Source organism: Chrysochloris asiatica, unplaced genomic scaffold (assembly GCF_000296735.1).
Source record: "Chrysochloris asiatica unplaced genomic scaffold, ChrAsi1.0 scaffold00326, whole genome shotgun sequence".
In the NCBI taxonomy this organism is placed as follows: Eukaryota; Metazoa; Chordata; class Mammalia; order Afrosoricida; family Chrysochloridae; genus Chrysochloris; species Chrysochloris asiatica.
Window position 1 is genome coordinate 2,238,704 of NW_006408844.1, and position 24,445 is coordinate 2,263,148.

Consider the following 24,445-nt stretch of genomic DNA (forward strand, 5'->3'; position numbering starts at 1 on the left):
CATAAGGAAAATTTTCCTTCCTGATCCCAGAAAACTCTGTGCCCCTCATGGCGCTGGTCAGTCAGCCATATACTGAGCTTATCTCTGTTCTTGTCCAGGCCTTGTTACTCATCACACAGTCCCTGTGAACATTCAGCCACCCAGAAAACACTGACCAAGCACCTATTCTGTGCCTGACCCTGCACTGGAGATGGTCCCTGCAGATAAATACACACCCTCGCCCATAATGAGGAAGACTGAGTACAGGGGTGAGGTGGTCATCCAGACTGGGAGGGCACCGAAGGCTTCCTAGCAGAAGGGTTGGCAGGCTGGCCTCTTAAGGGTCAGCGCTCAGTGCTGCTAGGTGTCTGGGAAGTGTGTGCTGAACAACTGACCAAATGAAACCTGGAGGTGACAGGACTACTGGAGGGATTCTGGAGGGCAGGAGCCTCTAGCTGAGCATGTCGTATGGAACAGGGTGGGGACAACTTTGTGTATGAAGCTCCGGGAGCCCATCCCTGGACTGTTGTTGTTATTAAGTGCCATCGAGTCAGTTCTGATCATAGTGACATTTTGAACAACAGAATGAACACCACCCTGTCCTGTACCATCCTCACAATCATTGTTAAGCTTGGGCCCATTGCTGCTGCCACTTAGCACAGTGGGCATAATCCCTGGACTGTTGTTGTTGTGAAATGCCATCAAGTCAGGTCCGACTCATAGAGATCCTGCATAGGGTTTCCAAGGAGCGGCTGGTGAGTTTGAACCACTGACCTTGAGGTCCAGTGATTATCCTATGGCACTACACCAGGACTCTTGGGACCCTTTAAATCATCAGGCCTGGCCCTCCAGAGTTGGCTGCCTCCTCATCATGTGTGGGCTCCAGCTGAAAGGTCCCTGCAGGAGCCTAGGAGAGAGCTCACAGCCGACCTAGAAGATGTGGCATCTCTTTGGCACTTGGTTTAGTTTCGTGGACCTGACGGGCTGGCTCGGTCTGACAGGGGTTAGTATGTGCACCCTCCATGCAGGCTTGGACCTAGCCATTTGGAGTAGTTTGAGGGTAACTTACTCAGTGTCCACTTGGTACTGGGGGCCTAAGGGAAGTGCTCTGGGTCTGGCAGTAGAGAGACCCAGGTGTGTTGTCTTTGGGTCTGGGGATGTGAGCTGGATGACTCCCCGCTTGAATAGCCCTTGAGGCTGTTCATACCTCTGTTACATCCCGGGCATCTTTCTAGCCTCCAGCAGTTGTGCCAACTTCTCGGGCCCTTTCCCATAAGTCATTTATACTCTTCATGACAGTCCTGGATCATATCTAAGAAGAAACTGAGTCTCAGAGAAGGGAAGGGACTTTCAAGGTCACATAGCAGGTAAGAGCCAGCACCAAAAATGGAATCCCAAGTCGGTCTGATGCCAAAGCCTGTGCTCCAAGGCAGGCCCAGGGTTCTTATACCCATTAAACAAGGGACTCACTTGATAATTAATAACCAGCATTCATGCAGCTCTTTACTTTTTATGAAGCTCTTGCCTGTGCCTTATCTCATTTAATTTTCACAACAATCTGGTCCACTGTACAAATAAGGAAACTGAGGCTTGAAGAGGAGATGACTCACCAAGACCACACTTCCTATGAGTTGTAGGGGAAGTAGGTTCTCCTGCCACACAGCCTCCTGTTTTTGCCCCTTCCCCGGATGCCTGTAGCAGAGGTTGGGGAAGAAGCAGTGTGGACTGTCCATCTCTCTTTAGGCAATGCTCTCCCTGCCCAGAGCCTCCTGCTCCACATACCACAGGATCTCTTACTCCTCTATCTGCCTCAGTAACCCAAATTCTTTCTCTATCACTCTTATCACTACCTGATGTTACATCATCCATTTACATGTAGGTGTTTTATCTCTCCCCAAACAGAATTTAATAGCTAGGAACGTGAGCTGCTCTGTGAGCTGCTCTGTCCACTGCTGTCTCCCTTGGCCTGCAACAGTTCTTGGCACCCCAGAGGTGCTCCAGGCTTCAGGTCTTATCTCTAACCCCACCCACTTCCTCCAGGAAGCCACTGTTGACTGTTTGAGCCCTTTCTGACTTCTCTATTCTTTTTTCTGTTGTGGAGAAGCATAAACCTCCATCTCAGGGATGGTGAGCATTCTGTTTGGGGCCTGCCTCTTTATAATGCCCTCCAAGGAGCTCTGGTAGTGTAGTGGTTACAAATCAGGCTGCGAACCGCAAGGTCAGCAGTTTGAAACTACCAGCTGTTCCACGGGAGAAAGATGAGGCTTTCTGTTCCCATAAGATTTACAGCCTCAGAAACCCTGTAGAGGGTCACTATGAGTCGGAACTGACTCCACAGCACATAACAAAAACAACAAGTCTTTGTTTGGGGACTTTTCCCCAGCCACGATGACCACCGTCCTCCTTTGCCTTCCCAGAGCTTGTCTTCAGGGCCCTGCTGAGGCCTCACCACTTCCTTGGAGCCTCTCTCGCTGCTACCCTCTCTTCTAACACACAGCCTCATGGCTCTGTACCTCTTGAAAAACTTTGCATTTGCTCATTATTTCTACCCATTCTCACTCTGATAGGTGATAAACTGATGACAGTGGCTACCATTTAATCACCTAATAAATGCCATAGGGTTTCCAAGGAGTGACTAGTGAATTTGAACCACCAACCTTACAGCTCAAACTAACCTTGCAGTCCAGTGCTTATCCACACCAGGACTCCCAACATCTTAGATACAATTGTTTTTTTCATTGTATCTCCCCAACAACCCTGTGAGGTGGGTATTATTGTATTCATTTTACAGATGAGAGAAGAAGTTAAGTGACTTGTCTGAAGTCATAGAGGGCAGGGCAGGACTGACCCAGGACTCTCTATGGTCCAGGAGGCTGGGGCTCAGACTCTGCTGCTCTCTGGAATGTATGAGAAGCAGCCCAGCAAACCCTGGTTTCATCAGTCAAGAGATGTGGCCTCTCTGGTCACAGTGTAACAGATACTAGACAAGGAGCTGTCCAGATACACCCAGCCATCACCTCCCCGCCCTGGGCTGGGCCCCTGGGACTGAGGGGTGTTCGACTCTGCACTTCTTCAGGCTTCCACGGTTTAGCTCTCTCTGCAGCAGCTCAACTTGTGAAACTGGTGGGAGCGTACAGGTGGGAGGTGGATGGTTCACATTCCTGGCACAGCCAGGCTCTAGAAGGTTCCACTAGACTTGGGTCCTTGTATGGAGCAGTGCCAGCAGCCAGGCCGGAGGCCGAGGGTGTGTTCCTGAATCCTGGGTGTGGACAGCTTTGTTTAGTGGGGACTAGCCTGTAGTAGCGTGGCATGGTAAAATTGATGAGGGACTTGGAGCCCAAATACCTGACTTGAGTCTTGGCTCCACTCTATCCTGACCTTGAGCAGGTGGTTTGAGCTGTTTTGGATTCATCTTGCCTCAGTTTTCTTCTTCATGAAATGGGGTTGCCAATCCCTACCTTGCTTACCTTCCCCAGCTATGCCATGGAACAGGAAGCACCCTATAGTTATACACCCTTTTGTGGCCGATCTTCCCTCTACCCTCCCCCAGTTTAGGAGCAGAGTTGTGTGACTAAGTAGTGAAATGTACCAGAAGCAGCTCTTTGATAGCCTCATCTTCCTGCCACCCTTGAAAATACAGAAATCTGTTGGTAGCGGGTGTTGTTCTCATCACAGATGGGAAACTAGGGCTCAGCGAGAGTGAGAGAGGCTCACTCATACCCTCCGGGGTCTTCAGTGGCCTTCTGCCTGGCAGCTCAGTGTGTGGAATCCAGGCCTTCATCATCCTCTGGGCTTCTAGATTCAAGCACCCATTCAGCAAACCACGACTGACTGCTTCTCTCATCAGGCCCCACACCAAACTCTGGGTACCCAGATGAATCAGGAACCAGCCCTGATAACCAGGGGTCATTAACAAGGGGACCACCAAGCCTTGGTGGCACTTGACAGCTAGCCACAAGGTCAGCAGTTCAAACCCACTAGCCATTCCATAAAAGACAGATGAGTCTTTCTGCTCTCATAAAGATTTATGGCCTCAGAAACTCTGTACAGGGTTGCTATGAGCGAAACCAACTTGACAATATGTTTTTAGATTTTTTTTTTTTTTTTAATGGAACTATGGCACTGTAGAATAACACTGGACCACAAGGTTAGCAGTTCAAACTCACCAGCCGCTCTTGGAAAACCCTATACAGGGTTGCTGTAAGTCGGAACCAACTCGACAGCGCTTAACAACAAGGAGTCCTGGTAATACAGTGGTTAGAGTGCTCGCCTGCTATCTGGAAGGTCAACAGTTTGAACCCACCAGCTGTTGTACAGGACAAAGAAGTGACAATCGGCTTCAGTAAAGATTTACAGCCTTGAAAACGCTCTGGGGCAATTCTGCTTTGTCCTACAAAGTCACTGTGAGGTGAAATTGGCTCCGGCAATGGCAATGCGTGTTTGGTTGTGGTGGGACTGGCGCTGTGAGACTATCAGGGACTGTGGGTGTGAGACTGTGAGAGGCTGGAGGGTGCTGAGGGAGCAGATTGGACGGGGACTTGGCTAGATGCTGAGGCTCCTGAGTTGGGAACAATCAGGCTGGTGGTGGCTGTGGCAGTGGTGGCATTGGATTGCAGAATGGGTCCTACACACACCAGCTTCTGCTGGACCCCTCCCAGGCACACCTAGGGCAAAGGAAGTGCTGATAGCTTGGTGGTGTGGGCTGGCAGTAATCTGGAGGTACCCAACTGACCTCCTCCCATCTGTCTAGGCAACTGCTCTGGGGCTGCTGCAAGGTAGGGGAGAGCCACTAGCTCCCAAGCACCTGACCAGGAGTCCTCAGCAGAGTGGGCCTCAGGTCAGAGCAGTGGAAGGGGCCATGTAGTTCATTTCTCCCTCATGTCCCCTGACACAGTTCTTCATTTTATAGACAGGAGTTGGTAGTAGAGCAGGGACTGGAATGCCAAGATCTGCTGCCACTTTACCTGCTGCATAAAGTACCAGCTCCTAGCCTTCCCTCTGAAGGAGGACAGACCACTCATTTCCCCCTACCCTCCCAGCATCCCTCTGGGTTTGTTGTAGGAAAACCTGCAGTGTAGGGCCAGAGCACAGGCCTGGAGATTGGACCTGAACTGAGTCCAGCTCTGCCACTTTCTGGCTGAGTGACCTTGGTCATGTCTCTTATTGTTGGTAAGTGCTATCAAATCGGTTTCTACTCATAGCGGCCCTGCATAGGGTTTCTGAGGAGTGGCTGTTGGGTTTGAACTGCTAGCCTTTCAGTTAGCAGTCCAATGCTTGTCCTACAGCTCTATACCAGGTTCCCTTTCTCTGTCACCACCAAAATTGGGGTGATGATGCCAAACTCACAGACTGTTAAGTCAAAGTACCTGGGGAAGTGCTTTGGAGGCCCCAAAGTGTCTAGGGCATTGTGGGCATCAAACCTGCCATCTAGATCTGCAGCAGAGAAGAGACTTGCTCTTCTGAGTACCTGCTCTGAACAGGAGCTGTGACTCCATAGGTATCTCATAGGCTTATGAGGGACTTCCGCTGGGGTTCTGTGGACAGGCCCGCTCCTGGGGCTGGATCCTGTCAGCCCAGTTAGGATTATCTGGTCAGGAGGCAGCTGAGAGGGCTTGAGGAAGTCGAGGTCATAGCCCTGTCTCTCTAGTCCCTCACTCTAAATCTCACAGAAGCTCTAATCTTTAGTCCTGGATGGACTTTGTAAGCATTTCTCACTTTGTTGGCAGAACAGGTTTGTAGGCATGATTGGGACTGAACCAGGCAAGATAAAAACAAGAGAGGCAGTGTGGGGGAAAAAAAGCCTGGGCTTTAGCCGGCTTGCTATGGGATTTGGGAGAGTCCCTCAGGTCCTCAGTTTCTGGTCCATATAATGGGATGAGAGTTGAACAGGATGACCTACAGTTCTTGTACTCTGACCTTATCTAACTATAAGAAACCGGTGGCACTGTGGGTTAATGTGCCGGACTGCAAAGTCAGTTTGAACCACAGGGTTGACGGTTCAAGCTCACCAGTCACTCCTTGGAAACCCTATACGGGGTTGCTATGGGTCAGAACTGACTCAGTGGCACTTAACTACAACAACAGTAAGTTTGACAGAAAGATTTGGATTAGGTACAACAAATGATTGGTAGGTCTTCTTAGTTATTGAAGATATTGTAAGTTGGGAACATGCCATCAATGTGGAATTTCTACCCCTGCCCCCAAGCAGGAGGCTGCCATAAGCCAATGTTGGTTGGCCCTGATCCAAAGGCAGGGGGCTGGATAAGATGACTCCCAAGGAGCCTTTTCCTTCGGCTTTCCTATAGCCAGGGCCTTGGGGTCTGGTCTTCTGTAGGAGGCAGTCAGTCAAGAGATGCCACAGTATCTGTCAGTCCACTCTCCATGCCCAGCAGGAGGCAATACCTGCTACCCCCCCACCCCATTACCACTTGCCCTATCTGAGACTTTGGACTGATAGTTCTCAAACTGTATTCACTTGGAGATCTTGTTAAAATGCAGCTTCTGATTCAATAGATGCCAGCTGGGGTCCAAGACCCACCCTGCCTTTCTAACCAGCTCCCAGACGATGCTGATGCTACATTCCTGAACTTTCCTACAGGTAGCAAGATGCTAGACTACATTCTGTCCTCTCTTCAGCCAAGGGACTCAGCTACCCCTTAGCCCATCCACAGCAACCGTGACTCCTGCTCACTTCACTCCACTCCACACAGCTTAGGAAGCATACCAGCTCTTGGATCTAGAGCCCAGGTGTGTGAGGGGAACACACATTGTTTCTTCACCCTGGCCTCTCTTGAACTTGTTGTGTCCCATTGGCCAAGCCCTTTGTACTCAGCAGCTGCTGTAGGAATGGGGAGGAACCCTGAGCAAGGGCCAAGAATCCTGGGTTCTAGTTTCAGTTCTGCTACCTACACCTGAGCAATCCTGGGCCAGTTTTCCCCTCTGGACCTCAGTCTCTCAGGCTTTTAGATTGGACTCTAGAGGATGACTCCAGAGGGTCTTCAGACTCCAGGAACAGTATTTGGGCAAATTTAGAGGGTGAGAGGACTCCTGATGTGGTGCTGTGGGACCAGCACTGGACTGTGAACTACAAGGTTGGCAGTTCAAACCCATCAGCTGCTCCTTGGAAAACCTATACAGGGTTGTTATGAGTCAGAACTGACACACAGCACAGAGGGTGAGAAGTGTCTGATGGAAGGATTTTTATAGAGAGGTAAAGGAGCAATTGGGGGCGAAACTCCTAGAATGACAATTTGCTTTTGTGAGTTCTTATCCATCACCTCCACTGCACACTGCACACCTACTTAGGATACTGCAGTGAGCCCTCACAGACTTGCCTGGAGTCACACAGTGAGGATATACAGGATTTGAACAGGGTCTGACTCTTACTTCTGTACCAATCCCTCCTTTCTGATCCCTCAGACCTGGGTAATGGGAACACAGCTGTTTGTGCCCTGATGCTTCCTGCATACCTTCTAAACACCAAAGCAGTTGTTAACTTTCAGCTGAGGAACAGTGGTGCTGGTTATGTGCCGTGGAGTTGGTTCTGACTCATGGTGAACCTCGTTAGGGTTTCCGAGGCTGTAAATCTTTACAGGAGCAGAAAGCCTTCTCTTCCTCCCACGGAACAGCTGGTAGTTTTGAACTACTGACCTTGAGGTTAGCAGCCCAACTCGTAACCATTATGCTATCGGAGCTCCTTTGAAGAAGAGTATGTCCTTGTTTAAACTCTGCTGTGGCCTCACTGCTCTACAGATTTTGGAGAAATGCAAAGGCTTGAATGTAAGCCCCTAAACCCTTCCCGTTCCACTCACAGTAGGTAAGCCAGGGTGAAAGGTCAGGAAACCCTCAGGGGAGAGATTGTGGCTAATCCTGGGCCTTGCACAGAGTGAGGGTACAGGAAGGTTTGACTGGCACACAGTAGGGACTTAGTGAAGATGTGTTGAGTGAAAAGCATGCAGTTGGGGCTCAGCAGAAGCAGGGGGTTGAAGTGATCTATTCCTTTGATCCAGCTGCCTCTCCCAGAATCACTAGCCTTCCTGGTCCCACTGCATATTGGCTATTGGGAGTCCAGGGCATCTTCCTGGGGGCACAACCACAGAGCCAATGAAATGAGTACATCTTGTCCTAACTAACAGACTTGGCACTTCCTTGGCAGCAAACATAATTTTAGCCCTTGGTGTCCTCCAGACTGCCTGTAGTTCATTGACTACTGGGTCCTTTGGGGAAGCCAAGGATTCTACTTGTCTCCTCTCCAGGTTCCCTACTAACAGTAGACATCCCTCCGAAGGCTTGGGAACCAGTGTTCATGTCTGTTGGTAGAAGTGGGAATGGTATTAATGTTACTGTGGGTATTAAGAGACTCAGCCTGCCGTAAAGAGGTGGTAGCCCTGGAGATATGGGGGATAGGAAAGGGATTGTTGTTGTTAAGTGCCATCAAGTTGTTTCCAACTCTTAGTGACCCTATATAGAGTTTCCAAGGTGCAGCTGGTGGGATTGAACCACTGACTTTGTGGTTAGCAATCCAGTGCTTATCCTACAGTGCCACGCCAAGCCTCCAGGGAAGGGATTGTTGTTTTTTTTGTTAAGGGCCGATGAGTCAGTTCTAACTCAAAGTGACCCTGCATAGGGTTTCCAAGGAGCAGCTGTTAAGTTTGAATCACCAACCTTGTGGTTCAAGCCAACCTTGCAGTCCAGTGCTTATCTTACAGCACCATACCAGGACTCCAGGATTAGGAAGGCTCAAAGTACACTTGGATAAAAAAAAAAACAGGGGTGGGGGGCAGGGACTTGCAAATTGAACGTTGAACCTGTGCCCTTGACCTCACAGACAGATAGCAAAGATTAAATATTTGTACTAGATCCAGATAAAGAGTAAGGACAGGGGTTTGGTTGGAGGTTGAAGAGGAAAGAGGACTGGCAGTTATGGAGAGCCTCCCAGAGGCCCAGCCCCAGGCCTAACCTCTTTAGATATCAAATTTGGTCTCCTGAACAATCCTAAAATGGGGAGACCTTTTCCATTGTGCATACACAAAAAGCTATTGGATGACAGAGTCAGAGTTTGAACCAGGATCTGGCTGAATCTGTGGGCCCTGCTCCTCTCTTCTAGTTGCTTGTGGAAGGTGGGGTGGGATATGGACTTAAGAACTCAAACAAAGGGTGGCATCAGGCTGACATCTCCCTTCTGCTGCAGGCACTGGCTCCAGCATCCTCTCAGCCCTCCAGGACCTCTTTTCCATCACCTGGCTCAATAGATCCAAGGTGGAAAAGCAGCTGCAGGTCATCTCGGTGCTGCAATGGGTCTTGTCCTTTCTCGTGCTGGGTAAGTGGGGCTTCGAAGGCATCTGGGCAGACAGGCAGGGGCTACCTCCCCAACAAAGCTAGAACAGGAACTCTGTTCTGCAGGAGGAAGCAGCCCCTAAAGGACATCTTCCTACTTACTTAACTACCTGTTGGGTCTTGGATCAAGTGCTCTATCCCTAGCTATGCATGAAGACTCAGTAAGATTCAGTGGGGATGGTGATATGGTTCTTATTTTATACATGAGAAACTCAAGTCCCAGAAATGGTAGGTAACTTGCCCAAAGTCACGCATATTTGGATCCAGGTCTGTAGAGTCCCTTAAGTCTGTACTTTTCCTGCAGTGCCACCCTGTCTCCCAACCAGGGCTTTGAACAGTTCAAACCAGTACAGTCAAGTTCTAATGAACCACAATTGGAACTGATCCCATTCTACTATCATTCCAGTTCACCCACATTTTACAAATTTGGGTCCATTCATGGCCATGTCTGTACCAAGAAGAACTGGTTTAAAGTCCTGCTCTCAGTAAACATTTCCCAGCAGTCATGTTGCTTTGCCTTAGGGGAGATATGGTGTGGATTGAGTCCTGACTACCCTAAATAAGCTCTGTGACTGTATATGCAGCTCATAGTTTTGCATTTGGAATGTGAGGGACATCTGCCTACTTTACATAGTCTTTAAGACAGTGTGAGATAAGGGATGATGGTATTTAGCAGAGGGCCTGGGCAAAGTAGATGCCCACTATATGGGAGATATTGCCCCAGACATCACCCCCGCCCAGCTTCCTACCCTGGCCAGTTTAATGTCTGCTCCCTTCTGTCTCTCAACACTTGCTGTACCAGTGCTTTGATTGTTTCTTCTGCAAGACTGGTGGGTGGCCATCCAGGCCAGGGTCAGGGCATTGTGGATTGTCTGGGGAGATGGTGGAAGGCCACCTTCTGCTCTCCTAGAAACCTCACCTCCTTCCCACAAGCCCCTGTGTCCTCAGCATAAAATGTTCCGTCCCCAGCACGAACCTGCTGCAAAGCATCATAGAGAATATTCCAGAGCCTGTGAGCTACCCACTTTTCAGGATTGTCCAGGCTAATTGGACACTATTAGGAGTTACCATGTCTATGCAGAGCAACTATCTTTCCAGAAGGAATGGGGCCTCTGATAGTACACATCAGGGCCGCTGCCCTCTCCTTCCTGTGCATGTGCTATTTGTGAAGCCCCTACAATGTGCCAGGCATGTCACATGTCTTCCCCTGACTCCCCACTTTCCAGGTGAGGAAGTGGAAACTCACAAAGGTTCTGTGACAACCGCAGACTGTAAAGCTCACGACATGGCAGAGTTGGGGTGTGACCTGCAGCCTAGTGCATGGACAGGCCTTGCTGGGAAGCCTGGGATTAGTGAACCTGGTCTGAAAAACATCCAGTCTTCACCTTTAGGCCCCAAAGTGACCTCTAGGGGACACATGAATTTCTGAAGTTAAATGTAAAAACTTATGAGAGTATGTGTGCAAATTTTTCTGGGGAGAAAGGCCATTGCTATGTCAGATCAATTCTTAAGGGATAGATGGCCTCAGAAAGATAAACCCTGGCCTGGGGAACAAATTAAACTGGGTCCTCCAGGGCTCAAATCCTCACTTTGCTTGTATTCAATGACTTATTAGATTCCTGGATCAGAGATCACAGTATTCCGATAGGGAACAGGAGCCCCCTGGGGGCAGGGCCTGGTCCAAGGTCACATGAGAAGAGATAGTAGGACCTACCGGAGGGATAAGAGCCCAGAGATTCTAGCCTCCCAGTGCCCTGCCTACTGTGCTGCATAATATTCTCATTTTCTAGTTACACCCAAATAGCTACCCTGTCTTAGTGGGTCAGGGCTTGGTAGCTGGTGGTAGAACCCCAGCCCACACTAGGGGGACTGGCTCCAGGCTGTAGGTTAACAATTGATCAGACCCAACCAAGCCCAGAAAGTAGCCTAGTGTTTGCCCAAAGCGCTCATGTAGGTGGGGACTCAGCCTGCTGGATGGGCAGGTCTGCTGAGCTCATTACTGCCAGAGCAGCCCCAGCTCTTCCTCCTGCTACCCAGCCTACTGGCTGCGCGCGGCACGCCTAGTGATGCAAAGGCTGCCCTGACCCTATGGACCTATGCTCGATGTTTTCAAATTTATAATTCCAAAGGTTTCCCAAATGAAACCAATGATTGTTGTTAAGTGCCATTGAGTTGATTTCCGAGGATTTCCAAGACTGTTCATCTTTGCAGGAGCAGAAAACCTCATCATTTTTCCCTTGGAGTGGTCAGTGGGCTCAAACTGCAAACTTTGGGGTTCACAGTCCAGTGCTTATCCTACATAGCCACCGCACTCCTTAAAGCTAATGATATTCATACATAAATATTCACGTTTAAAAACCAAACTTAATAATAATAGTATACATTCTTCTAATTAAAATAAAAGGTTCTAACAGCAGCTGTGATAATTACTGTAACTCTTAAATAGTGACGAGTAAATGCTATAGTTACAATGTGATGGAAAGATAACTTAGTATCTTAGAATCCAAAGGCTGTTAATACTACTGTGGTATATTACCTGTATTCACAAGTGAAGGAAATGCTACATTTTCATAAGAGATGAGTGAAAATGAAAATTTCTCTTTTTGGGTGGGTCCCCTTCCAAGTCCACGAATCTCCATACTGGACATAAACTGTGTTCCTCCCATTGCCTTCAAGTTGATTCTGACTTGTAAAGAATGACCTGATAGGACAGAGCAGAACTGCTCCATAAGGTGTCTGAGACTGTAAGTCTTCACAGAAGCAGACAGCCTTATCTTTCTTTTGCAGAGTGGCTGGTTTGAACCATTAACCTAGCAGTTCTCTGTCACCAGCCCTTACCATGCTGTACCACCAGAGCTCCTTGGCTCTTTGTTAAGCCCTCTTCAGATATTCTCAGTTAATCCTCCCAGTACCCTGTAAGGAAATGAGACTCAGGGATGGGTATGGCTAGGAGGTGGCAGGGCCGGGGCTACTGTTTCCTCCTCCATCAGTGAGTACTCAGGCTGCCTTGCACTCCGTATCTTGGAGGAGCTTCTTTTTGGCCAGCTGACGTGCAGGGCAGGGATGAGCTGTGACAGTGGTTCTGAACCTCCCATATGTGGAGCAGGCAGGGTGTTTGAAGTACACTGTGTTGCCTCTCATTGGCCAGTGGCATTGTTTCCTGTTGTAGCCCCACAACCTTAGATGTGGAAACAGGGTTAGCTGGCTCTGAGAAAGAAAAGGAGGACATTTGGTAGATTTAGTTCATTCGAATGCACAATAAAGATAGTGCTGTGTGGCCACGCTGGAGGATAAGTGCAGGACCACAAGGTCAATTCAGACCGCTGCTCGGAAACCCTATACAGAGTTGTTATGAGTCAGAACCGACTCAACGGCACTTAACAACAACAGCAACAATGCTCAATAAGCCTTTGTTGTGTCGGTTGCACATATGTGAGAGGTCAGTCTGACCTGGTTCTAATTCCCTAGGAGCTCATAGGTTGTCTGCCCAAATGAGACATAAATTAAGTACAACAGGGACTAGGGGAGGAGGCTTCCAGCTGAGAGAGTCTGGGGCTGGAACACAGTCTCTGGACTTTGCTGTTTGTTCTCTTCTTCCTCCAGGCTGTTTTAGCACCAAAGTAAGGGCAGGTAAGCAGGGATAGCTTTCTACCCAAAGCTGCCAGACCTTTGGGCAGCAGGACTTGCAGCTCAGGCCTGCTAGTCCTCTACCCCTCAGAAGACTTGGGGTTTGCTGGGAGCTATATCTCCAGGCTACCCCCATCCTTATTTTTTGAACCCCTCAGGCCCTGGCATGTCTACCTAGCCTGTAAAGGAGTTTGGGTACCTGTGGTGTATAGTAGATTAGAAGGGCCCTGTTTCCAGGTCTAAGACAGGAAACCAAAGGCAAACTGCTAAACAATGTGAGTGACTTTGTAAGTGACCATAAGGACTTAGACATAGTCTTTCACCAAGTTGTCATAAGTACTGCCATTAACAGGGTCTCCCAGACTCATGCTTCCTGAGAGACTCATGGTCCCCATCTGTGATGTCACACTCCTAAGCTGGTCCTGAAAAACTGGATGCCTGGCTACTGTATGTTCACTGCCCCTCCCAAGGTAGTTGTGCTGGATTTGAGCTATTGTGGGGGAGTTGCTAGCCTAGGAGTCTAGAACAGGGTTGGATCCAGGAGCTCTTAGGCTCCTGACAAATCTGTGTCTGGTCCTGCTGTTTCCCTTAGGAAACCAGAGGAATCTTAGTATGGAGGAAAGAAGAGAGGCTGAGCTCCAGAGCCAGGCAGCCCTGGAGTACCGCTCACCAGCTCAGTGCCCACAGCAGGAGTTGGCTTCTCTCTCTGAGCAATGGAGAGGAGGCTACGCTTCTTCCACCAATCAGATGGGCTTGCTTTCCCCTAACCTTGTGCTGAGGGCCAGGGGCCAGAGAGATGGCTCAGTGGTAAAGTGCTCAGCTGCTAACTGTAAGGTCGGCTGTTCAAGCCCACCAGCCACTCCATGGAAAAAAGATGTGGCAATCTACTTGTTAAATATTTATATCTTGGAAACCCTATGGAGGGGACAGTCCTACATTGTCCTATAGGGTCACTTTGCATCAGAGTCAACTTGATGGCAATGATTTTTTGTTTGTTTTTGTCTCTCTGAGGTGAGAGATGAATGATGTGGGATAGTATGGTACTGGGAGATGCTTCTTGAAGAGATGAAGTCTGAGCCAGGCCTTGAAGGCTGGGCAAGAATTGGAAGGAGACAAGCTCTGTGAGGGCATCTGGGGGTGAGTCATGAGATAAACTAGGCTTGGCACTGATTCTCCTTCCGTTCTGTGCCAGGTTATTCAACCTTGTGGCTGTGGCTGTGGCTAGCAGGCCCGGAACAGAGTGAACTGATGAAGCCAGCCCCAGGGGAGCAGTCTGAGTGCCCTGCTAGGGTTCCCGAGGAGAGGGAGGTTGATGGGGTCTATGCACTCCCCTGCAGTAGAAGCACCTGGGGTGTTCTACTAGTAGAAGCAGCGGAGGTCCTTCCTCTGTAAATCTCTCTAAATTTCATCCTCCAGCGTCAGTCTGGGGCTTCTCATTTTTGGTGAACTTGCATGTGGTTTGTCTGTCAGGCTTTGGTTTGCATTCTTTGGCTCTGCCACTGTCCTGCAAGGTGACCATGGGCAAGTTACTTCCCTTTTGAATGGCTCAATGTTCTGACTTCTAAAATGGAGTGAAATGTACCTAGTCTCACAATGAGACAGTGACTCAGCCCAGATTCTGAGAGGTGGTGGCTCTTGGAAGATGTAAGCCCCCTGCCCCCTGTACCCGTAGTAATTCTGGGCTGGGCACAGGGTGGAGGGAGTGTGTAAGGAGGGGGCAGAAGGACAGCTCTAAGAAGAGACTCACAGCTGAAGTTTACCTCCTCTGTCACTTCTACCAAGCTACAGGGAGCCCTTGTGCCCATGAAGTCAGGACAGACATCAGAGTGGGGGGGTGAGACTTGAGTCCCTGTGAGCCTGCCCCTCCCCAGGCTGAGTATCCCCTTAGCCACTTCTCCATGACACCCTCACAGACTTCCTTTGCATTGAGTCACTTGGTGAGCCTTGGTTCCAGACCCCAGGTTGCCATTGCCCACAGGGGAGACTGAGGCCCATACAGGGGAGAGCAGGCCCTGACCTGCAGTCAGTCATCTTGCTGTCCCTCTGCAGGAGTGGTCTGCAGCGTCATCCTCATGTACACGTTTTGTACCGACTGCTGGCTCATCGCTGTGCTCTACTTCACCTGGCTGGCGTTTGACTGGAACACACCTAAGAAAGGTATGAGCCCAGGATTCCTCCCCCAGCCCACCCCTCACCCCTAGCATTGTTTCTGTCCTGGACCTACTGTGTGAAAAGTTTGGGGCCAGACCAGAGTGTGGTTTGGGGGAATGGTCCCCACAGGAACTTGCTCTCAATCAGGGTTTGCACAACAGGAGAGGGTGAATGGAGCCATGGGGAAGGGAGATGGATGTCGCATGGGTCATCTGCCTTAGGGGTTCAAATTGGAATGCCCATGTTCCCAATTTCCTGGGGGCTTGTGGCATTTTTCAACTCCTCTATCCTGTCTACCTTGCCCAAGTCCCTTCACCCCATCCCACCCCTACCCTGTTCTCACTCCTTCCCAACATTATCTTTTGCTTCCTGGAAGGTGGCAGGAGGTCACAGTGGGTCCGAAACTGGGCTGTGTGGCGCTACTTTCGAGACTACTTTCCCATCCAGGTAAAACCTTGTGGGTGTCATTTCAGGTGGGTGGGTGAACAGGTGGCAAATCTGAACTTGACTCTTAACACATTTATTCAGTGGGTTAAGAGGTTCAATATGTGCCAGGTTGAAGCATGTGGTACCTCTCATTATGAGCATCTGTTTATATGCTTCCCTGTGTTCTGTGGAATTTGAGGCGACTTAGGAGACATATGAAGTCCCTGGGCTGTGCCAACAGCTACTGTGCTCAGCTGCTACCCCAAGGTTAGTGGGTTGAGGCTACTCAGAGCTACCTTGGAAGAAACATCATCTATTGAAAACCCTGTGGAGCACATTTCTACAGTTTACCACGGTCAGAATACATTAGACAGCAACTGGTTATAGGGTGCTGTTTTTGTTATTAAGTGTTGTCGAATCAATTCCAACACATCTCTACCCTGCATAGGGTTTCTGAGGCTGTACATCTTTGCAGGAGTAGAAAGCCTCGTCTTTTCTTCCACAGAACAGCTGAGTATACAATCTGAAAGCCTGGATTATATGAAGAGGAGTATGCCATCAGGATTGAAAGGAGACTCATTAACAACCTGTTCTATGCAAATATACAACCTTGCTTGCTGGAGGAGAAGAGGGCATAAAATTCTTACTGATGAAATTAAAGACTATATACAGCCTTCAGTGTAGATTGCAGCTCAACATAAAGGAAACAAAAATCCTCACAACTGAACCAATAAATAACATCATGATAAAAAGAGGAAAGATTGAATTTGTCAAAGATTTCATTGTGCTTGGATCCACAATCAACATTCATGGAAGCAGCAGTCAAGAAATCAAACAATATATTGCATTAGGCAGACCTGCTGTTTATATGCTTCCCTGTGTTCTGTGGAATTTGAGGCAATTTAGGAGACATATGAAGTCTCTGGGCTGTGCAAACAGCTACTTTAAAGTGTCCAAGAGCAAAGATGTCACTTTGAGGACACTTGACTCAAACCATGGTATTTTCAATCACCTCACATGACTAAGAAATTTGGACAATGAATGAGGAAAGTCATAGAAGAATCAATGCATTTGAATTATGATGTTGGAAAAGAATATCAACAACACCCTGAACTTCCAGAAGAACAACCAAATCTGTCTTGGAAGAAATGCAGCCAGAATGTTCCTGAGACGTGAGAATTGCCAGACTCTATGTCTCATACTTCAGACCTGCTATTAGAAGGAGGACATAAAACTGGTAACGTGAGGGGTCAGCAAAAAAGAGAAAGACCCCTAACAAGATGGACTGACGCAGTGACAGTGGCAGCAACAATGGCCTCACACATAACAATTGTGAGGGTGGCACAAGACTGGGCAATGTTTTGTCCTATATACTTATGTTGGTGTTAAATACCATCGAGTCGGTCCAACTCATAGTGACCATGTCATGTTTCCAAGGAGTGGCTGCTAGATTTGAACTGCTGACCTTGTGGCCAACTACTTACCCTACAGCACCACACCAGGACTCCATATATGTGTATGTGTCTGTGTGTGTGTGTGTGTGTGTGTGTGTGTGTGTATACATACATTTGTATATGTTGTTGCTAAGCGCTGTCGAGTCATTCCAACTCATATCAACCCTGTATAAGGTTACAGCGGATCTTGTGGTTCAAACAACCTTGAAGTCCTTTGCATTAACCCACAGTACCACGCCAGAACTCCATATATATATGTATTTTAAACATTGCCATCTGGGCAATTCTCCTGATTTGTAGTGACCTATAAACACAGAAACAATGCTCCATAAGGGCTCCAAAGTTGTAATCTTGACAAAAGCAGACTGCCACACCTTTCTCCCGCAGAGCAGCTGGTAGGTTCAAACTACCAACCTTTTGGTTAGTAGCTGAGTGTTTAACCATAGTTCTACCAGAACTCCCTTAGCTTAATATTGAGGTGGTTTATCCAGGGCATACTAAGGAGTGCCAACTTCATGAACCAGGGAGAGAATGTGAAGTCATTGGAAAGGAAAGGACTTTCTTCCTTCTGAACATCTTACAGAAACACCTCTCTCAGCCGGTTGCTAGGAGAATCACTGTGGGTCATAGCCATGGACTTCAAGGCAGGATAGCAGTTAGAACCTCAATTTAACCCCTCACTAGCCTCATATAGCTTCACTGCATGGAACATTGCTGACATCAGATGGATCTTGGTTGGAAGTAGAGAATACCAGAAAGATGTTGACTTGTGCTTTATTGACTGTGCAAAGACTTTCGACTGTGTAGCTCATGACAAACTATGGATAACATTGTGAAGAATGGGAATTCCAGAACACTTAATTATGCTTATGAGGAACCTGTACATAGAAAGACTAAATAGAACAAGGGGATACTCAATGGTTTGAAATCAGGAAAGGTCTGCATCAGGGTTGGATCCTTTCACCACACTTATTCAATCTGTATGCTGAGCAAATAATCTGAGAAGTAGATTGGAGAGATCCATTAACAACCTGCAATATATGCATGACACGGCCTTGCTTGCTGGAAGTGAAGAGGATTTGGAAATACTGACAAAGATCAAAGACTCATTAACAACGTTTGATATGCCAATATACAACCTTGCTTGCTGAGAGAGAAGAGGACTTAAAATACTTACTGATGAAGATCGAAGACTATACAGCCTTCAGGATGGATTGTCTCAATGTAAAGAAAACAAAAATCCTCACAACCAGACCAATAAATAATTCCATCATAAACAGAGAAAGGATTAAAGTTGTCAAAGACTTCATTTTGCTTGGATCCACAATCAACACACAGAGAAGCAGCAGTCATGAAATTAAACAACGTAATTCCATTGGGCGAAAGACCTCTTTAAAGTGTCAAAGAGCAAAGATGTCACTTTGAGGACTAAGATACACCTGACCCAAGCTTTAGTATTTTCAGTCACCTCATATGCATGTGAAAGTTGGACAATGACTAAGGAAGAGTGAAGAAGATTTGATGCATTTAAATTTTGGTGTTGGTGAAGAATACTGAAAGTACCATAACCAAGTACATCTTTCTTGGAATAAATAAGTGTAGCCTGAATGCTCCTGAGAAGTGAGGATGTCAAGACATCATCTCTCATACTTTGGACATCTTGTCAGGAAGGACTAGTCCCTGGAGAAGAGGACATCATGCTTGGTAAAGTTTAAGGTCAGTGACAACATAAGTCTCTCAGTGAGATGGATGTCAGAGTGGCAGCAACAATGGCTGAAATGTAACAATTGTAAGCATGGCTCAGGACCAGGCAGTATTTTGTTCTGTTGTGCATAGGGTCTCTTGTGAATCAGAACCAACTCAATGGCACCTGACAACAATAACTCTCTGACCCCCCGTTTCCTCTTCTGTAAAATGGGGGTTAAGTTAATGCCTGCCTTTACAGTAAAGGCTGCTGTGAGGGTTAAAGAAGACTCCATGTGGAAAGGCGCTGACTCCTAGTAGTGTCTCAATAAATGGAGAGCCTCCCTTTTAACTCTGCTTCCTCCCATATCCCAGGCTTATTCTCCAACTTAGCTGCCTATGCTGTTTCCCTGCTTCCTCAGTGCTACTTCTCCTTTAAGTTCTGGAAACACCTCTTCCGGATGCCTTCCCAACCACTTCAAGCAACTGGGGTCTTGTCTTTCTTTTATTCACATCAAACTGTCTGCGTCTGTAGCCCCACAGCCATGACCCCCTGAATCTGTCTGAGAGAAGTATTTCTGGAAGATCTTTGGAAGGTTTTTCCCACCATAGCAACCTGCCTCTCTGTGCCCCATTGACAGAAATAGCTGGGGTATAGATGTAAACTTCTCCCAAGTTTGGGAGAAAGCGGCAGAAAGGCCCAGTATGACCCTGCATGAGGCTCTGTCCATTCCATGGCAGTCTCCTTGTGAGAAGTCTCTTGGTTTCCTTCCTTTTCCACCACTGGCTGCTCTGGGACCCACCTGACAGGATAAATGGTGGCTCCATCTGGTTTTCAGTCTTATCTGTATCTGGGCCCCTGTGGCCTGTGGTCTGCAAGCTGGGCTGGCGAGGCAGACATCTGGGGCCCTGGTGGATTGTGGGTAACTCCTACAGAATACTGAAGGTCTTCTCCTTAGAGGAAAGACTTGCCTGTCCAGTTCACTCAGTTTCCCCGCCCTGGCACACCCTTAACTACTGAGGTAACCCTGAAAAATGGCTGGTTGGTCCAGAAAATTGAACTGTGTTTGAGTGTGAAAGTGTTTGGGACAAGTGTAGGGTGGCATGCATTTGTTCTTGTGAGTCAGCAATTGAGACATCCCAGTGTGCTGTCTGGGGGAGGTGGCCAGATAGTTCCACATTCCCCCACTGTGTATTCAGTGTTGTGAGGGCAGCAGTCCTCTACCCACCTCAGCCTAAGTTTTCCCAAGACCCTCCTTTTCTGTAGCGCATGTCTCTTCTGACTCTTGTTGCTGAGAGGATGTGTCATCTTGGGACCCAGCTTTCTTATTTTGGAGGTGACAAAACCAAGTCCTAAAGAAAGGCAAGGATTTGTCTAGGTTGCATAGCAAGTCCGTGGCAGTGTTAGTAATTAGAACCCAGATTCTCGAGTCCCAGACCCGGGTTCTTTGCCACTGAATTCCTATTGCTTGGTTCTCTAGCAGAGTTTCAATTCTATAACTTCCCCATTAGATTGATTCCCACTTCCTGGTTGGGGTTGGAGATATAGGTTTGTCTCCTTCTGCTCGATGGCGCTGTCATCACTGATCTTCCATTGTCACTCCCTGTTCAGTTCTGGATTCTGTTCTCTCTGCTGGCCGGATGCCTCAAGGGCCCAACCCCAGACAGTACTCAGCATGGCCTGTCCAGGGCCCACTAGAAAACTTTCTTAAAGCCCATAACCCCTCCACTCCTTCTCTCCTGAGCTCCTTCCTTCCAAAAGAACCAAAACCAAACTGCGTCCCCTTCTCCACCTAGTCTCTGCCCTTCCCAAAGAACCAAAACAAAACCCATGTCCCTTATCGAACTTCTGTTCCAAGAAGTCAGCTGGGAGTTGAGAGCCATAGGGAACTTGTGGCATGGCCCTGTCAGACATTTAGGGCACCAAAATCAGAACCAGGCTGTACATGAGGCTAGCTTGGGCACTGAGCCTCAATCGGAGGCCTGCCCCAGGCTCTGCCCTGACCTGCTGGTGATCTTGGTCAAGCTCCTGCCCCTTCTCTATTGAGAAGGTCCAGCCTTGGTGACTTGATGCCAGGGCAACACTGACATTCTGTGAAGTTATGTGTAGCCCTCTTGTCCCATCCCCTTCTCCTAGTCTCTTGACAATGGTTGTGTAATGAAGATATACAAAGTCACCCAACCAACCCTCTCCACTCCCTTCTCTTTGCCACCAGAGAAAGGAGTGGCCCAGAGAACACCCCCTCCTCCCGTATAGGACATCTGGCTATCTGGAAGAGAGGTGGGCAGTGCCCTGGGCCACCTCTCTGTGAGCCTCTTCAGAGACGAGATCAGGAAAGACTCTCTGATCTGTCCATCTGCTTCATTTCATAGGTGGGAAGACTGAGGCTTAGAAAGGAAGGACTGTCCCAAGGTCACAAAGCAAATTAGTGATAAGACTGATGTAGGAACCAGACCTATTGTCTGCTTCGGGGCCCATGCTCTCTATCATAGGTCCCTTTACCTTCATGAGGCTTCTGAACATCTAGGGGAGGCTGAGGCTGGGGCACGTTGTGCAAAGAGAAACTGGCCAGTTTTCACACTGAAAACACTCATCACCATTATTAACCAGCCTATTGATCAGGTGGTGGAATCAGCCTGGAGTGTGTGCTGAGCTAGGAGCACCAGTCCCAAATCCTGTCCCATGCTCTGCTATGCAAGCTTTGGTAAGCCCCCACTCTTCTCTGTGCCTGCCGGAGTAGGGCCTGCGTATCTGAGAACCTTTCCCCCCGAGTCTGACCTTGTGTGGCCTGGGAGGCAATGTATGAGGCTTGGCTTGCCAGGAACGTGTTCTAGGCTTCCAGGCTCACGTTAGCCAGCACGCTGGTGTGGGCTCCACCTCAGGCTGGGGCTTTGCCATAGAACACTCAGGGGACACAAGAGAAGGCATGTCAACAGAGCCTTCATCAGCAGTGCCCTTTCTCCTCCCTCCTAAATGGACACTCTGTCCAGCCCTGGAGTGTGGGGGTGTGGCATGAGGACAGATCAAAGCTTTTCTGGGTATAGCACCCAGAGCCATTAGCCCATACTGTGTCTTGAGGTGCCGCCTTTAACCAGGTGTCCATTAGAACTAGGCCCCATCAGTTGACACACTGCCCTGCGGCCCCAAGGTAATAACGTGGCTGGTGATTTGCTATGACCTCCTCAGGAGAGCAGCAGCACCCTTCTCTGGGCTTCAGTTTCCATCTTGTCTTGAAAGGACTAGCCAGGTGTGTTCAGGGCTCTTCCAGCCCATTCTGTGCTTTGGACCTGGACCTCAGCTCAAGAGCAAGTTTCTAATCCTGTACTGGCTGCCGAAGCTCTTAACTCAGTGCCTTGTTTTCCATGGAAACTGGTATGGGAGCTTTTTAATTCCAGCTTTACTGAGGGGTAACTTGGCTGGGCAGACCTGTTCTTTAGGAGACGAAACATCGCAACAACCATCTTGCAGAGCTCATGTAAAAACTGGGCTTATTGGGATCTCCACTGTACCCGCTCTCCACTAGCCATAGATTAGGCTGTTACTGTTCCTCCATTTATTTGGTAGGCAGCCGAGTGTTGAATGGGTTTCCCAGTTACTGAAGGCCAAGTGGGAGGAAGGTATGACTGTCCTAAGGAACGTAAGACTAAGGGAGTCTTGCTCACACTACACATACCATTAGTCACAGCGTTGGGGATGGTCCCCGCCACTCTGTGTCCCCTCCCCTCATGAACATCTGTCACCTGTTAAAAGGTAAAAGTTTGGATTTCAGTTTTCTGAGACTCACCCCCAGCACCCTCCCCACAAACTGGGCAGCAGTATCTCCCTTGAGCCCCGAGATGCCCAGATCTGGTGGTGGTGGTGGTGGTGTGCCATGGAGTCGGTTCCAATTCATAATGACCCTGCATGGGATTTCCGAGGCTGTAAATCTTTACAAGGGTAGAAAGCCTCATCTTTCTCCCATGGAATGGCTGGCAGTTTCGTTAGCATCCTGACTTGTAACCACTGTGCTCCCAAATCTAGAGTCATGGAAATCCTGGGCTCTAGGTACTTTGCCAGGGGCAGTGACGCAGCTGGCAGCTAGCACCTTGCAGGCAGAATGTTAGTGGATTCGTCTCCCTGGGGGGAGGGCTGCCAAAAAGATCAAACTGTTCATGCCCTATGACCCAGGAATTGCATTTCTAGAAGTTGGTCCTAAAGAAAACAGATTATGTGGGCAAGAATTGATGCTTGATTTCTAAGAGGGAAATGTTTGATGCTTTTTACATGCCCACCAGCTGGAGTTTGGTTCAGTTCTGTTATATATAGCAGAGCTATGTGGTAGAAGAATATGCAGCCATGAGAAAACATGTTAGTGAGGATTTTTGTTTTTTGTTTCTTCTGTTTTTAAAGGCAAAATAGTCATGTTTAGTAGAAAATGCTATAAAAATGAGATCAAACCATGTGATCTTGATTTTCTGGTTTTACAAGAAGAATGTATGTGTGAGCTGAAAAACGAAAGCCATCAATGTGTCAGGGGGATTTAAGCTGGATATTATAGGTACTTTTTGTTTAAAAGTTTCTCTTTTTTTTGGTATTTTTAATATTTGTTACTTTTCTATTCAAAAGAAGAAAGTGATACTCAGCACGCTTAGTACCCTCCACCCTGTCATGTTCCTTGTAAGCTGGGGAAGGGTCTCAGCTTCACGCTCTCATGGCCAATGGCATCTTTATAGGGGTGCAGGGAGTGGGGGGCTCACTGGGGAACTGTCAACGGCAGTTCTGTACAATTTTTGTATGAACGTTTATACAATTTGGCGGGAGTGTTTTAGCAGAAATGTATTATTTTAAAATAAAAATATCCCTGTAGTTAATTCGAACAACAAAAGCATTTTTTTCTAAGACCAGCTTGTGTGGATCCACATAACTTCAAGGCTAACATTCCCTTTGTTAATTTGCTTTTTGAACTTTCTAAACTGCAAGGTCGGTGGTTCAAGCTCACTAACTGCGCCTTGAAAACCCTATACAGGGTTGCTATGGGTCGGAACCGACTCGACAGCACTTCACAACAACAAATATGCTCACGGAGTCCTGGTGTAGCGCTGTAGGATCCACACTGAGCTGCTCACCACAGGTCGCTCTTCAAACCCATGTGCCACTTGTTGAAAGCCCTACACTGGGTTACTGTGAGTCAGACCCTGACTTGGCAGCACATAACAACAACAACAACAACAACAACATGCTCTTAACTGAACTGCCATTATCACCCAATTACAAAGATTCTTTGCACGTGCTGCAAGCACACACTGTTTTCATCGCTGCCAGTGTTTTTATAGTTGCTGTTTTTTGTCAAATTTTCTGGTGTTTTAACTACAGCATTGTGTTAATTTAGTGTTTGTGAACCTAAGTCAATAACTTTGAGACTGAAGTAATACTTAAAGGAAAAGGAGAAAAAAATTTAAGAAGAGGCTACCACTCGGGTACTAATAATGCTATAATTTGATATGGAACGCATTTACAAAACAATTTTGTTTTTAGTATTCCTGTCATCTAGGATATGTAAGCAGTTTATGACTTTCTTCCACATAGTTCTTGGAGTAACATTCATAATAGACATGACAAAGGCTTCTGTCTGATCTGGTTGGGGAGGAGATCCATGGGGGGCAACAATACCATGAGGTACTGCACTGAGTGACCCCAGCCTACTGACACCATTGCTCATGGCTGAGGGCATCTGGAAACTTACATTACTCCACCCTCCAAGCCATCAGCTCCAGGGCAGGGGGTGGGGTCCCAGGAAGCCAATCATTGT

General features: G+C 48.0%; 1 protein-coding gene across 1 annotated transcript in view; it reads left to right on the top strand.

Moving 5' to 3' along the window:
• Positions 1-24,445, top strand: part of DGAT2 (diacylglycerol O-acyltransferase 2) — a 45,307-nt gene that overhangs the window by 13,451 nt on the left and 7,411 nt on the right. Inside the window, 3 exon segments of the mRNA XM_006875437.1 lie at positions 9,170-9,298; positions 14,992-15,099; positions 15,470-15,540. Coding sequence (XP_006875499.1) covers positions 9,170-9,298; positions 14,992-15,099; positions 15,470-15,540 — 308 coding nt within the window.